Below are 13,567 nucleotides of genomic sequence, written 5' to 3'. Positions count from 1 at the left end.
TGGATCTGCAAAAAAATTTCACGCTCGAGATTTCCCTACGTGGATAAGTGATGTGACGCACCCGGTGCGTCGGTGCTTACCCTATACAGATACCGTATGACGCGTACGATGCATCATCCTCGAATGCACTTTTATAACCCGCCTTCTAAAGACTTTGTATTATCACCAACTATCGACTAATTAATAACAATTATCTAACGAAGCACCGATGATCTATAGGACTTATCGGAGCCGCGATTAGTATTGTACTACAGCGTGTACCGTTTCTACGGCCGTTGAAAAAAGATTCTTATGCAATCGATGGAATAGCAGTCAAGGTCGCTTTGCTCGCGATTCCTGTCTCTCCATGGAAACAGACTCGCGAAATCTCGTCGCAAATTGATCGGCAAAAAAAGAAGAAAAAAAAAAAAAAAGATAAAGAAGAACCTAATTATCATTTGCATGAAAATGAAGTTACAAGAAAGCGAGAAAATGGAAAGTTTAATTAATACGATGATCGAAGTTCGATCGAGCATCGAAGTGGTAATCGGGTCAGGATCGATATAACGCGACGACTCATCGCTGACGTTCGAGATCTCGATTATTTTCAGAGGCGAACGCCACGCGGTCATCGCGTTTTCTGACGTTCGACGAACGCTCGTAAATCATAACAAAGTACGCACACGCAATCCAACAGTTTTCTCGCTCGCTTATCTGCCGCTGATAAGAGGACGAATTATCGGTAAGGAAATGGGAGAAAAACTCGAGGCATCGGGCTTAAATTTGATTTTCACTCTAAACAAGATTTTTGCAAAAATTTTAATGGCAAACAAAACGCGGCCATGAATTATTTAGGCGATAAGATAAAAATGTAAATTATTGTCATCGCGGACTTCTGAAATCAGAATTACAATTGGCATTTTGTAAGAAATAACACTTGTAACTAATCACAAATTTGCACCATACTAGAATAGCAGGATGTTGCATAAAAAACGAGCAGAAGAAAGTTGAATATCCATTAAAATCCTACGAAATTACTCGGGTACCAGTCCGTCTACGTGCAAAAAAGAATCTAGCCTACTATCGTATTCCAGCGGAAGCACCGTATATCCGCGTGTTAATATGTACAGGGTGTCCAAAGTGCTAAGTTATTGAAGTCCCGTTATTTCTTAAGTAACGAAGATAAAAACTGTATCGATTAAATACATAATTTAAAAATAGAAAATAAATCCAGCTGAATAGAGTGCGAGTCCTAGGCGTACAAATGCAAAATAGAACCCTTTTACATGTACATCTTTAAAAGAAATTTAAAAATGAAAGCCAGAGTTAGATTTACTTATTTATGCCCGTGCGCGCCCTAGGCACGTGTCTATTTTGCCCAGGGGTAAACGCAGCCCCAAACCACAATATATACCATAATACTGAATGAAAATGATGAAAAAATCACAGAAAATTAAATGTAAAAGAAAAAGGAACGTTTTTTTTCCACTAAACACAACGCAACACCTTCCCCACTGTTCTCACTAGAAAACCAACTAGCAGCAACAACAGAGAAAAAAAAAAGACAGCCTACCAATTCTGAATGAACCCATTGACTTGCGCCGTGGCTCGTCGAGTTTCAACAAAGAAGCATCATCGATCGTTTATCAACGGTGCGCGGTATGCACGCGATGCCACGCTCTCGATCGTTTAAACAACGCGGTTGCGTCTTATTTAATGGGCCATTTTGACCCGGTCGAGAGAAACGCGATGTAGGAAAAAAAAGAAACAAAAACGTGTGGTAGGAAGCGACAGTTCGACGCGAATTGCGATATCCCACGACGACTGCTGGTTCGCGGTCGACGGAGAAATTGGGGAGGATCTGACGAGTGAGTTTGCGCGCCGCCCGACTTTCTCCCCTTCGGCCGCGGCTTTCACTTTCGTTCGGGGTCACGCGTACCGACGCTGCCCGCGAAGAAGAGGAGTATCGACGACCCGCGAGAGGAACACGGTTGTTCACGGAAGAGAATCCATCCCAGAGAGATGTACTCGATTCGCGCAAGCGCCCACGATCCTGCCCTTCGTGGAACAGCTTTCACTCGGCCCCCGCTTTTTTCCGCTTTTTTCCGCTTTTTTCCGCTTTTTTCCGCTTTCACCCACTGCTGTCGAACGCTACCCACCCTTTTCTCTTTTTTTTTCGGGGATGTACCACCCTCGTTAGTCCGCACCAATGAATTTCTTCGTTGTGTTTCAGATGATCGGATCGGTTCGGTAATTGGACGATTTTTTTTATATTTCTCCGCCGGTGAGAACAACCCTTAAAGTAGATCTTAAAGTATTTGAGATGTTGAAACGGAATTCTTTTTTACCTAATCCCAAATTTATATGTTTTATGAAAACAAATGACAAAGCAACCCTCGTTAGTTTCTATTAATTTCTGTTCTGTTAGCTACGCGTGACAATAGTCGTTAGTGATGCACGATGAAATAGATAAGGAAGAAAATATCAATTTCAAAACAGAGCACGTTGTATAACAGGGAGTTTGTGCCTTCGAAAGGCTCGGAGAAACTTGGAATATAATCCTGTTGCAGAGACGATATTGATTAGCCAGTCGGTAAATATAATTTTAATTACCCGGGGACAGTGTTTGACAGGGAAACAATTCAAGGAACGTACAATAGTAAACCGCGATGAATGTGAATGATTGGATCTTGATATAAATAGTTGAACAATGTGTTACGAAACGATAAAAGATAAAGACGTATTATTCTATAGAAATGTAGAACATAAAAAGGCTTTTATATAATCACGAATCTCGTTTACGAGTTGTTAATGAACGAGCATACCGTACAAAGAACAAGAAAATTTACACCGAGTCTTGACAGAGGTCTTTCAGAAGTAATTAAAATCCTGAAATTGGTAACCTTGCATCGCTTTTGTACCAGTTTAAAGGGTTCACCTTCTCTGGCAAACGGAGACTGGAAAAATCGATGAAAATGCTGTGGCTTGAAAATAAGATGTATCGTACGTGTATGAACAAAACAAAAAAAGTAGCCTCAACATTGTCACGTACCTATATCAGACGTTTCATAATTACGATATTGCGTGTTATGCAACAAACTGGCACGTTAAAAAAAAAAAATTTTGGCACGTAACTAACCGTGCACACAACATTCTGCCTTTTCAATACGAATCACTGCTGTCGGCAACATCGACGCAATGTATTCCACATTTATTCTCCAATTAACCCTTGAACAGCGGAGCCTGGGTCGATCGTGACCGTCAACTTGCAAAATATATAAGAGTTTAATGTATTGCGAGAGTAAGTTCTTAAAATTGTCGCTCTCTCCGTGGTCCGCCGCCCGAGGGTTAATAAAAATACAAAAAGAACTTGAGAGATTTGAAAGTGATCCATCAGCCATTAAGGAAACTTCTAATTTTCCAACAGCGATAAAAGAAACATAAAACGCTTCCCGGAACAGCGATAGCGTGAAAGGGAACGATAGACTCAGCAAAAACAGAAATGGAAAAAAAAAAAAAAAAAAGGAATGCCAGAAGGAAGGCAGGAAGTAGAGGAGCAAATAGTAGAACTAACGATGAAATTTCTCCAACGAGCGTAGGCTGAGATCGACTGAACTAAGGAGGAGCTCTCGTGGATAAGGGGTGGCAAAGGGTGTCAGGGACCTCTTTATATGGGCCACAAGATTCGCCTTAGTCGTCTTACTTCCTGAGGGTGTGTTACGCTTGAACGAAGGGAGAGATATATGTACGTAGAAGGGGATGCTACCGTCTCGGAAATACCGTTGGGGGATGAAAACGAAAGGCAAATAAACGGGATTCGTTTTTATGTTTGCCAATAAAACGACTGCATTCTTTTCATTTAATTTAGCGCAATTCTATGCTGTGCTGTGAAGCGCAAATGTGTAGATAGATAGACTGAAACATAGAGAGTGGAAATACACCTATTGATAAAATTTATCATTGCCTCCGGAGTGCAAAAGGTTAATGCACTCAGCGCGCGTTATAATTAACATCGAACGCAAAATGTATTAATGAAAATAGAGAACACACAATAAAACGTGGTAGTTATTGTTAAAAAGAAATCTGAAAAAAGAATTGCCTTTCTACCGGTCTCGCAATCGTCTGATTAAAAATTGAGCCGATGGCCATCCGTTAATTGCAAATCATCTCATATGATTCGGAGTCACGTTCATGGTTGCAAACGCTTTCTATAAATCTGACGCAAGCTTCCAAGGAAACGTTCACCCGTGTTGTGCAACCGAGTGCTGAGAATGAAACGCGGGAAGGGGATCCTGGCCAGATAGGACCCTCTACCAATTTCCACGATAAATCTGCCTCGTAAACCGCGAAGCACGGAGAACTTGGGATAGTATCTTCCGTCCACGCGGAACGATAAAAAAAAAAAAAAGAAGGGAGGAAAGCAAGAAAACACAGAAGCGAAATTGGTCGATAAATGGGTTGGTCTGCATGCAAACGGGGGGAAAAAGAAAAGGGTGCACTTACCTTGCGTGATTAGTGGGCATCGTTCGCTGAACGAAGGCTAATTGAAAACGTTATCGTAGCTGTAATATCGGTGTTTTCTATACAGCCACGCGATGCTTTTTAATTAGTCGAAAAAATAAATAAATTAATGATTATTTATATGGCAGTTCGTTAGACGTTTGACGCTAATACTTTCTCAAAATAACTTATATCAATTTGAAGCCAAAGTTACTGGAAATTTAATATAATATTTAGAGAAAAGTCAATAATTAATTAATTTTAATTAAACTCTAAAGCGAACTATAGTTTCAATTAAAATCTATCATTTTCTCAAATTAAAAAAAGAAACAACAGATATTTCAATTAAAAATGGGTGTAAAATTTCTTAAATATTTATATAACAAACAAGAAGTAACATCATGCAATAGAAAAGTAATGAAAAACAGAAGCGAGGATGGAAGATACTATTTAAAAGATTCATGCAGGTAGCACATACATAAAAATGCATCAAATGTAATCCTACCTTAGAATGTAGTTCACACAGACGACTGATAGTGGCTTCTGTTGTTTAGAGCAGTGTATGAGGGTGGCTTGTGTTACGACCCATGCATATCCACCGCGTTTCCCAAGGAATCTGTACGCCACTGTTTCGCATTGACCCTTGCTGAACACTGGAACAATTTCAGAAAAGAAAATATCAGTGCAAGGTCCTGCAAGGACTCTAAATGCACGTTGCTCTTCCTGCCTCTATATATACCCGGTAAAACGCTATTGGTATTGCGCACGCAACGCATTCTGGATGATGAAAGATCTGCGCTAAAATTGCAAAGCCCCTTCCACCTTTGGCTACTAACACATTGACTATGGGAGGGGTCATTAAATAGACAGCTAACAAATTTAACCCTCCATAACTAGGAGTTTAGCATATCTGCCAGAAAATAAGTGGTATTAGAGGGATTAATCAGGAATAAAGATTTTAACTCGTCTCTATCGTGGACAACCAATCGAATGACGAACTCGTAAAAAAAGAAATCTTTGCCCCTAAAATCTTGATAAAGAGATCACCGTCCTTGAAATCTTTCCCTTTATGGTGTCATTCACCCGGCTCCTCCGACAAAACCACGCCAAACCGGCATTCTCCCTACCAAATGCCAACGACTTAACTTTTTTTTGGCCTCTTTTTGGTTTAACAACTACCCCGATCGATAATCCCGTGACAGGATTTTCTTCCGTATTAAATGTTACACGCGGTGAACCGTCGAAAATAAACCCTAGGCTTAACACCCGGGGATTTAAGGATCTTTTTCATATCGAGGATAATTTGAACAAGTTTACTTTGGACTTTAAGCGGGAAGATAGGAAAAAATAAAAGTATGGAAATAGAAGCGTTGAGATACTCGATCTCTTTTTATATTCTTTTTATATTAATAATTAGTGTTCAGTAAAATAATACAAATGACCCAGTTTGCCAAGGCAGGATTAAGGCTCTTATGATTTCTTAATCTAATGCCTCGAGTTTCTGTTTCAAAATACCATGTAACTTTAGCCCCGTTCACAAGCTTCTTTATACAATACATTTTTCAATTATGTAAGAGCCAAAGGCAGTTTTAAGATATGCAAGATATGGATCTTCCTCCAGCTACGTATGCAAGGTGAATGAATACAAAAATAGCTTTGAATGAAATAGCCAGAGGGCAAAAAAAAAAAAAAAGGAAAGTAAATGGAATTGAAACGATTGGTCATTTTTATACAAATTCAACGCCGCTATAATTATCTGAATAAATTATATTAAATTAGCATCGGTCACCAGTGACACCCATAGGGCAGTCGACGCGTTAAGAACGTCACTGTCTTGATACAGACAAATCAAAGCGATACGATTGGCAAATATAGCGTAGTGGGTCGTGAACGAGCAGATTTATTCAAATGACCGTCAATTGGCTTATACTCACGTGATTTAAAAGATTTATCCAGAGCCAAATTGTCGAGGGCGTGATAGAACTCGAAAACAGACTGTCCCATTAATTCCTCGCTGTTCCAGCCTAAATACTCGGCCAATCTGATCGATTAAACAAAAGGAAACTAATTAAAATATCACAAATATAATGATTAAGTCTTTTGCATAGAAAGGAGTGAGAACTAAATGTTTGAATAAAAATAAATCATTGAAGGTAGGTGAAGCATGATCATAAAAAGTCTGTGTCTTCACACTGTGAAGACTGTAAATTCTTTTTTAAGACACCCTGTGCGCAATACTGTGAATAAATGTATTGATAATCAATCCACTCACTTCTCATCAGCATAGGTGAACTTCATGCTGAGACTGTGCTTAGAGAGGAAAGTATGACGACCCAGAGGGATCTCAATATTACTGGGATGCGGTATGGGACATCCTACAAGCACCAAGGAAGCTCCCATGTCGCGTTCGTTCAACTCGTCCTCGCTTTTCTCCTCCTCGTCCTCGGTCTCCAACGAATTCAATACAGGGTCACGACTGTACGTCAATCTACCGGTACAGTGAATCACCTGACGCAAAATGATTGTTCGCATGATCGAATCAAATCGTTCTTTCTCTTACCCTTCGTAAATTTCATGGTTCAAAGATTTCTTAAAAATCACCAACCTTATAGGAAGCACTCTTCAGGTTCACCTTCCTTCCTTTACTGGTCAGCGTGCATTTCAGACGCAGGAAGAAACTGCAAACACGCTTTTCATTGTTTTTCGTTGGGCTCGAGGACAGACACTCCCGTAATTCGTCATGATCGCAGGGATGACTGTACTCGTATACACTCTGACCCATCATGTCCATCTGAACAAAGAATTATCATAAGCATTTAAATGTTTCCTTTGTTCGCATATTGTCTACCGTTTACGGATGAAGTCAATAAACAAAATAAACACCGCGAGTGATTAAGAGTTCCTTAAATTTTAGGAAAAATCCACTATTAACAGCCTTAAGTTATAATTGAAAATGTTCACATGTATACTGAGGAAAATAAATAAACGTGTTCACGGGTTAGATTTACATCGTTAGAGTAAACTACATCGTACAGAAAAATAAAGGAAAGAAAAAGTTTGCATAATATCTATGAGATTAGATGTAGGAGATTACGATCTTTGCTTTGATCGTTACGTTGAAATTGTTTTTGCTGAACTATCTTTGATAATAACTTTCTTCAATTGACTATGTATATGCGATTTTCCCGTGTACAACATACGCCAGTAAATAAAGCGTTAATCAGACGAGAGGTACCTGAGAAACGCCAAGATAATCGCTAACGTTCTCTGAAAGGTATATCATGTTCCCATCGCTGGACAGCACCAGCATGAACCCGTTTAGGGCTTTAGAAAATAGCTCGTCCATTTCGTTCGACGACTCTGACTTAGCCACTGGTGCTGGAACTGAAAAAGAATTTCAAAAAAAAAAAAAAAAAAAAAAAAAGAATTAAACGACCGAAAGGAACGGGATACGTATAAGAAGATAGTAGGTTGTTAAGGCTTGATGGTACTCACTGGCATCTACTACCGAACGCACTTTCAAATAGGCGATAGCTAGTCTCATAACACTGGCCTTATCTAGGTGGGCTGCTTGGTCCGATGCGACCGGAAGGGCAGCAGCCAGTTCCGTGAAAATGTCCGTTTCCTTGCTTCGACGACATCGTGCAGCATCACGAGACTTTTCCTTCCTCTTCTCGTTACTCCTGGAACGAAATACACGCTCGAATCGCAATCGACAAAATCGAACCCCGCCATCTTGGTTGCTCTTTTTAACCTTTCGCAACCCTCGTAACTACAAACCCAATACGAATAAAAATTAATAAACGAGGACTCGTTTAATTCGATGAAGAAAAAAAAAGAAAAGAAAACTGGACGAAACCGAAATCGCAGGAATGTTTCTAAGGAATCGAAAATAAAAAAAAAAAAAAGACCAGACTTGTTCGAAGGTCATTTTGTAGAGGTGATAACAACCATTCGAGATAGTCGAGACGTGACGAAACGCGATTGATAAAAATCTCAGGCTGAGAGGTGATATTTACGCCATTCCATCGTGTTCTGTCCGTGTCAATGGCAATTACAGTGATGTAACGTTGCACGGGTTCAACGATGATCGAAGATATCAGATACGAATCGTAAATTGCTTCCACCGATTCCAGAAGATAAAGATGGCGGACCGATCGAAAGAAGTCTTGCGAAATTTTTCCTGTTACCGATCGGTCATATTCATCCACGTTGCACGAATAATCGAGTGTGCATTTTTCTCATTCCAAGAGAGCTTCGATTCTAGATTCTTGGAACCTTTAGAATGCGCTCAGGTGCAATATGGGCTGTTTGGTTAGGGCTCCCCCCACCAGATCCCAGGGAAAAACCCAAGATATAATAATCCACATTTTAAAGAAAAGGTTTTAAGTTAAACAACAATTGTGTAATCGTTCACACTTTATGCACATTCATCCCCGCAGAATTTCCCTAATCAGAAACAGAAAGCCTATAAGACACAGAATCCCTTGTTGCCTAATAAGACTCAACAGCGTCAAGTTATTGCAGATTATACCGCGATACAATCTCGGTACACAGCGGAGAAGTTTCCGTAATGCTACTCGCGCAAACAAAACCTTTTCTCACGACCGTGCACTTACAAATAATCCTCGAGAAGTTGTTCGTCCTCGTTGTACCCGTATTCTTGTTGCAGGTCCTCGTAAAAACACGGTGGCAGGACATTGTTCCTGCCGAACGAGTAGTAACCGGTGTCGTTGTAGAGGGGGCAACGATCGCTCGCGGGACACTGTAGCCATCGTTCTTCCGTGCAAAAAGCAAACAAATCGGGACAATTCTGACAGAATCTCGCATCGATCCAACCCGTACGAGCGAAATCGTTCGTCGAGGCGTCATCGAATTGCCTGTTGGTCAACTTCGTTGAATATTCATGATAAGTGGGTCTGGTCCGACGAAACTGTGTACCGACAGGCAGCTTATAGCCTCGAACCTGACAATTCGTCTGGGACTTGTCTGTCTCGAAGTACATTGCCAAATCTTCCATGTCTACAGGGTCTGATTTTCTATATCTTGAACAATTTTGAAATTGACCACACTGCTCGTTGAAGGATGGTAGCATGCAAGGTAGGGACGAATCATAAGGCAGGGTAGCAAAGTCTGTAGGGAATGGTTGATCGGTAAAAGATCTCTGAAGATCTGGATCCTGGTTAACGGGTCGGATCGGTGGTCCCCTAGTAAATCGACAGGGTGGTAGAGTGGGTTCATCCTGGTCGTAGAAATTCGCGTAGTCTGTCTGTCCATTAAGCCATTCGGAGCAACGACCTGGGGTCTCCTGGTTATCTGGCAACCCATCATCGATCTGCTGCAGCACACGTGGACCGTTCATCTTTCTCCAAATCCTTCTCCGTGCGTCGGAGACTTTTTATCGGTATGGGATCCTCCCGATTTCCCAAGATCTTTCTTCTGCTTTTTTTTTTTTTCCTTTTACGAGGTTGGAACTCCTCTTCCCGTTACTCGAAGTTATGACGAATAAAACTCTTGTCCTATTTTATCGTCCCCCTTCTTAGTTAGCGTACTACCCACGACCCTTCTTCTTTTTCTTCCTTTCGCTTACGGCTCTGCCTCCTCCTTCTCTTGACCCCGGTCCTTTCTTCGTTCGTGAACCACGCCTGTCTTCCGTGCTTCGTTTCTCTCTTTCCTCTCCGTTGCTTCGAACGAGTTTCAAACGCCTTATCTTTCTTGATTTGTTGTTCAATTCGCGATTACGCAGATCGTTCGAACAGATTCGATTCCCTGATGGAAAGACAGAGACCATCCTCGTGGTCTCGTAACCAAATCCTGTTACCGAGTGATTCGCGACTCGAGATCGAACCGTACGACTGTTGGACACGATACTGAAAGACAAATAGTCTTGGCTCGGACACCTGGAAACGATGAATATCTTCTCGAGACTGATAACGATACCTTCAGATATCGAGCTCACCGACGTTTATTTCGTTTTTCAATTGTCGAACGAATTCGTACGATTGTCTCAGCTTTTACACTACCGATTAAATTTCTATATCTAGGAGCATTGACGTCGACGTCTCGCTATCAACAAGATGAGATCTGCGAACCAAGCAGTTGGACGACACGAAGAAGGATTCGTCTCGTGAACGATTATATCTGTTCCGGGTTTCTAACGTTGTTTCGCAGGTTGTCCAAGGACTCGAGAGGTACCTTACTTGTTGCGAACAAGTGGTGATTCAATTGGAATAGTTGTACAACAGGTTTTCTTGGGATACGGTTAGAAAACCGTCCAGAACATGGTAGTTATAAAATACGGTTTCGGTAAAATTTGACGAAACAAGAATTGGGAGTCTTAAAGCCCGAGTACCGTGCGTCGCCGACCTCCCGGACGGATCTTTAGTTGAAAACATATCGGAAAGTACATTGGCAAATATTAGGGCTTCGAGATCTGCTGAAAAAAAAAAAAGAAAAAAAAAGAAAAAAAAGGGAATTTCAAAGTCCCTATTTTGTCAATTTGGCGCTATAGCGATGCATCTCATTTTTTAATCTACTGTATGAAAACAAAAAGAAAATTGCGTCGAATTACCTGTGTCAACAAGTAAGATAGAGATAGAAGGAGGCACGCGCCTATAAATACTTTGTTACAACGATCGGCCTTGATCAAGTAAATTATCGCGAGTAAATGCGGAAACGAAACTTGCCTCCAAGTATCTGCGTAGTAAAGTATGCGTTAGGCTGATCGTTTAGGAAAATGCTCGAGGCACTAACCGGTCGTAAATGTTTCAGAAATGGTGACCCACGTATCCCTGGGACCATTTCAACCCCCTACGCGTATAGAATATAGAATCTCGATTGGCCCTAGCTTGGAATTTGGATTACCGTTAATCCCGAAAATAAATTTTCATTGAAATTGAAGGTGAACCGATTGTTTCCATGCGAGTCCAATTTTGAAAATACAATTTTGATTAGTTATCCACGTTGAACGTCATCAGGGTCACCACTGACCACTGCATCAGCAGTTGACTAATTAATATAAAAAAATAGTGAACAAACTTTGAATGACATCAGTATTATGCTAATAATATTTGTAAGCAAATCAACAAGTTAAATTGGCAAATTAATCGCTTACATTGTTAACATTTAATTACTGTTACGATGCGGCCACTATTGTATGGCGCTCAGCGTGTTAACGAACTGACCGAAAAATAAGGACGCTTCATAACGAGCATAATATTCAGATACACAGATGTTTTTCGTTTCTCTTAATTGCCTCGATACACGGAATTCCAAGAGACGTAATGATTAAGCGAAAACGGCAAACAAGAAAATTCCCTGAAATTACTGCTTCGATAGGTCACGTGACAAAATGGACGAACGAACGCGCGAGCTAAAAATAGTTCAGCTTCAATAGTTATTCGGACGTATAAACAGTTTGTTAATGGCCTGTACGGTATATAAGAATTCGAAAAGAAAGTTTCCAGAAGGTCGAATCGCTGCTCCAGAATACACGTACAATAAAATGTTGAATTTTTGGCGTATGTGTTTCTCGTATCGTGCAAAGGAAACATCCTACGTTTAGCCTGAAGCAGAGAGAGTTCTTTTCTCCCTACCCCCGAGCTGACCGCACGACGAATGGTCATTATACATACATATTCACGTAATAACTCGACACGACGACGTTTAATTACGGATACCATACTTTAAACGCTATTAAACGGTCTTCCACGCTGCATTCTTCTTTGTTACCTCGATCGAAATTAATTTGTCCGATTATAATCGTTTGAATTCGAGAAAATGTATCGAAGAGTAAGAAAAAAAGCATACGGAGCAAGCGCCGATACATGTAAATAAGGGAAGGCAATGCTTTATCTCCGTGGTTTCTCTGATTATGCGACCGCTTTTAAATTAACATACGCGGCACGCGTGACGCTGGTACTCTTGATTTATCTGAATTTTACTAGATTCGAAGAAAAACGATTCGACTATTTTTACCAATCGGGGAAAAAACGTTTTATCTATCGTACACGTGTACAACGCTTTTACGCATTAACAATTTTTTTTTTTTATCTTTTTTGTTAAGAATGACGTTCGCGAGGGCAACACATAGGGACATCTGAATTTCCATGAAAAGTTTGGCGTTTCTAGGTTATGGCCGCGATCGATTATCTTATTTCGCCAGTTTATCGAGTCCAGTGCTACTCTAGCGCCATTCTAACGAACAAATTCGTAACCTCGTCGCTAGAACGAAGGCGCGAAATGCGCGCGAAAGAAAATTAGAAGTGAAACGAAAACAAGTACCGAACACAATTTGCAATAAAATTCCTTGTTTTTCTTTATCGCGACACGATATATACAATACACAAGGCAACGGGGCTCGCTCTTTGGCCTTAGAATGGAATTATCCCAAAGGAGTTTGGTATCGCAAGGACATCTGTGTCAAATGCAATGATGGAACGAATTCGTATGCATGTATATTTTCCATTCGAATGGCGCTCGGTTTAAAAGGCAAAGAAAAAGAAAAAAAGAGAAATCGTCGAATCTCCGCCTAGAAATCCCTACCGTTTTTAAACCGCCGCAGGTTTTTACTGATAGAAACCTGACGGACCCTACTGTAAATCCATCCGATAAATTATCGCTGCATTTTCTATCGGTGCGGAAGACCTTTTTTCCGCCTTTGTTTGTCCACTCATACACGTACAGTTGTTATGTAGAACGAATGGAAAGAGATCGGATTATTAGAGAGAAGAGACCATAAGTAATCTTGTAACCGGTGGAGGGGAGAAGAAAATAACGGAGGAAGAAAAAAGATAGATAGACGGTGAGGAAGAGATAGACAGAGAAAGAGACGGAGAGCCATCAGCTCGGAGGAAACGCGATTGCGTCAAACATGCACGCATTCACTCACGCATACAGAACACGAGACGCGCGCGCGCGACAAACAGAATACAATTCTTTGGTGTTCCGTCGATTCCGACGTACAAAACAGTGTTTACGAATGGATCGTACGATATAGAATACCATATTTAATGACACGTTTAAAATAACGAATGAGAAAATATGAAAAACCCGAGGTGCAAACGATGTAACATCCATACGGGTGTCG

General features: G+C 40.7%; 1 protein-coding gene across 2 annotated transcripts in view; it reads right to left on the bottom strand.

The window, feature by feature from the left end:
• sima (HIF-1 transcription factor component sima) overlaps window positions 1-13,567 on the bottom strand; it is a 29,174-nt gene that overhangs the window by 14,502 nt on the left and 1,105 nt on the right. Inside the window, exons 1-7 of one of the 2 annotated variants that reach the window (XM_034336769.2) lie at window positions 9,099-10,305; window positions 7,975-8,162; window positions 7,715-7,863; window positions 7,085-7,270; window positions 6,752-6,987; window positions 6,414-6,520; window positions 4,985-5,132 (exon numbers count right to left, since the gene is read on the bottom strand). In XM_034336769.2, the coding sequence (XP_034192660.2) occupies window positions 4,985-5,132; window positions 6,414-6,520; window positions 6,752-6,987; window positions 7,085-7,270; window positions 7,715-7,863; window positions 7,975-8,162; window positions 9,099-9,841 (1,757 nt within the window). In that variant the 5' untranslated portion in view covers window positions 9,842-10,305. Of the gene's footprint in view, window positions 1-4,984; window positions 5,133-6,413; window positions 6,521-6,751; window positions 6,988-7,084; window positions 7,271-7,714; window positions 7,864-7,974; window positions 8,163-9,098; window positions 10,306-13,567 lie in introns of those variants that run through there. The other variant, XM_034336770.2, reaches the window with a different exon arrangement.

Source organism: Osmia lignaria, chromosome 12 (assembly GCF_051020975.1).
Source record: "Osmia lignaria lignaria isolate PbOS001 chromosome 12, iyOsmLign1, whole genome shotgun sequence".
Lineage (NCBI taxonomy): Eukaryota > Metazoa > Arthropoda > Insecta > Hymenoptera > Megachilidae > Osmia > Osmia lignaria.
Note: the sequence above shows the minus strand (reverse complement) of the source record. Positions and strands in the feature narration are given on the sequence as shown.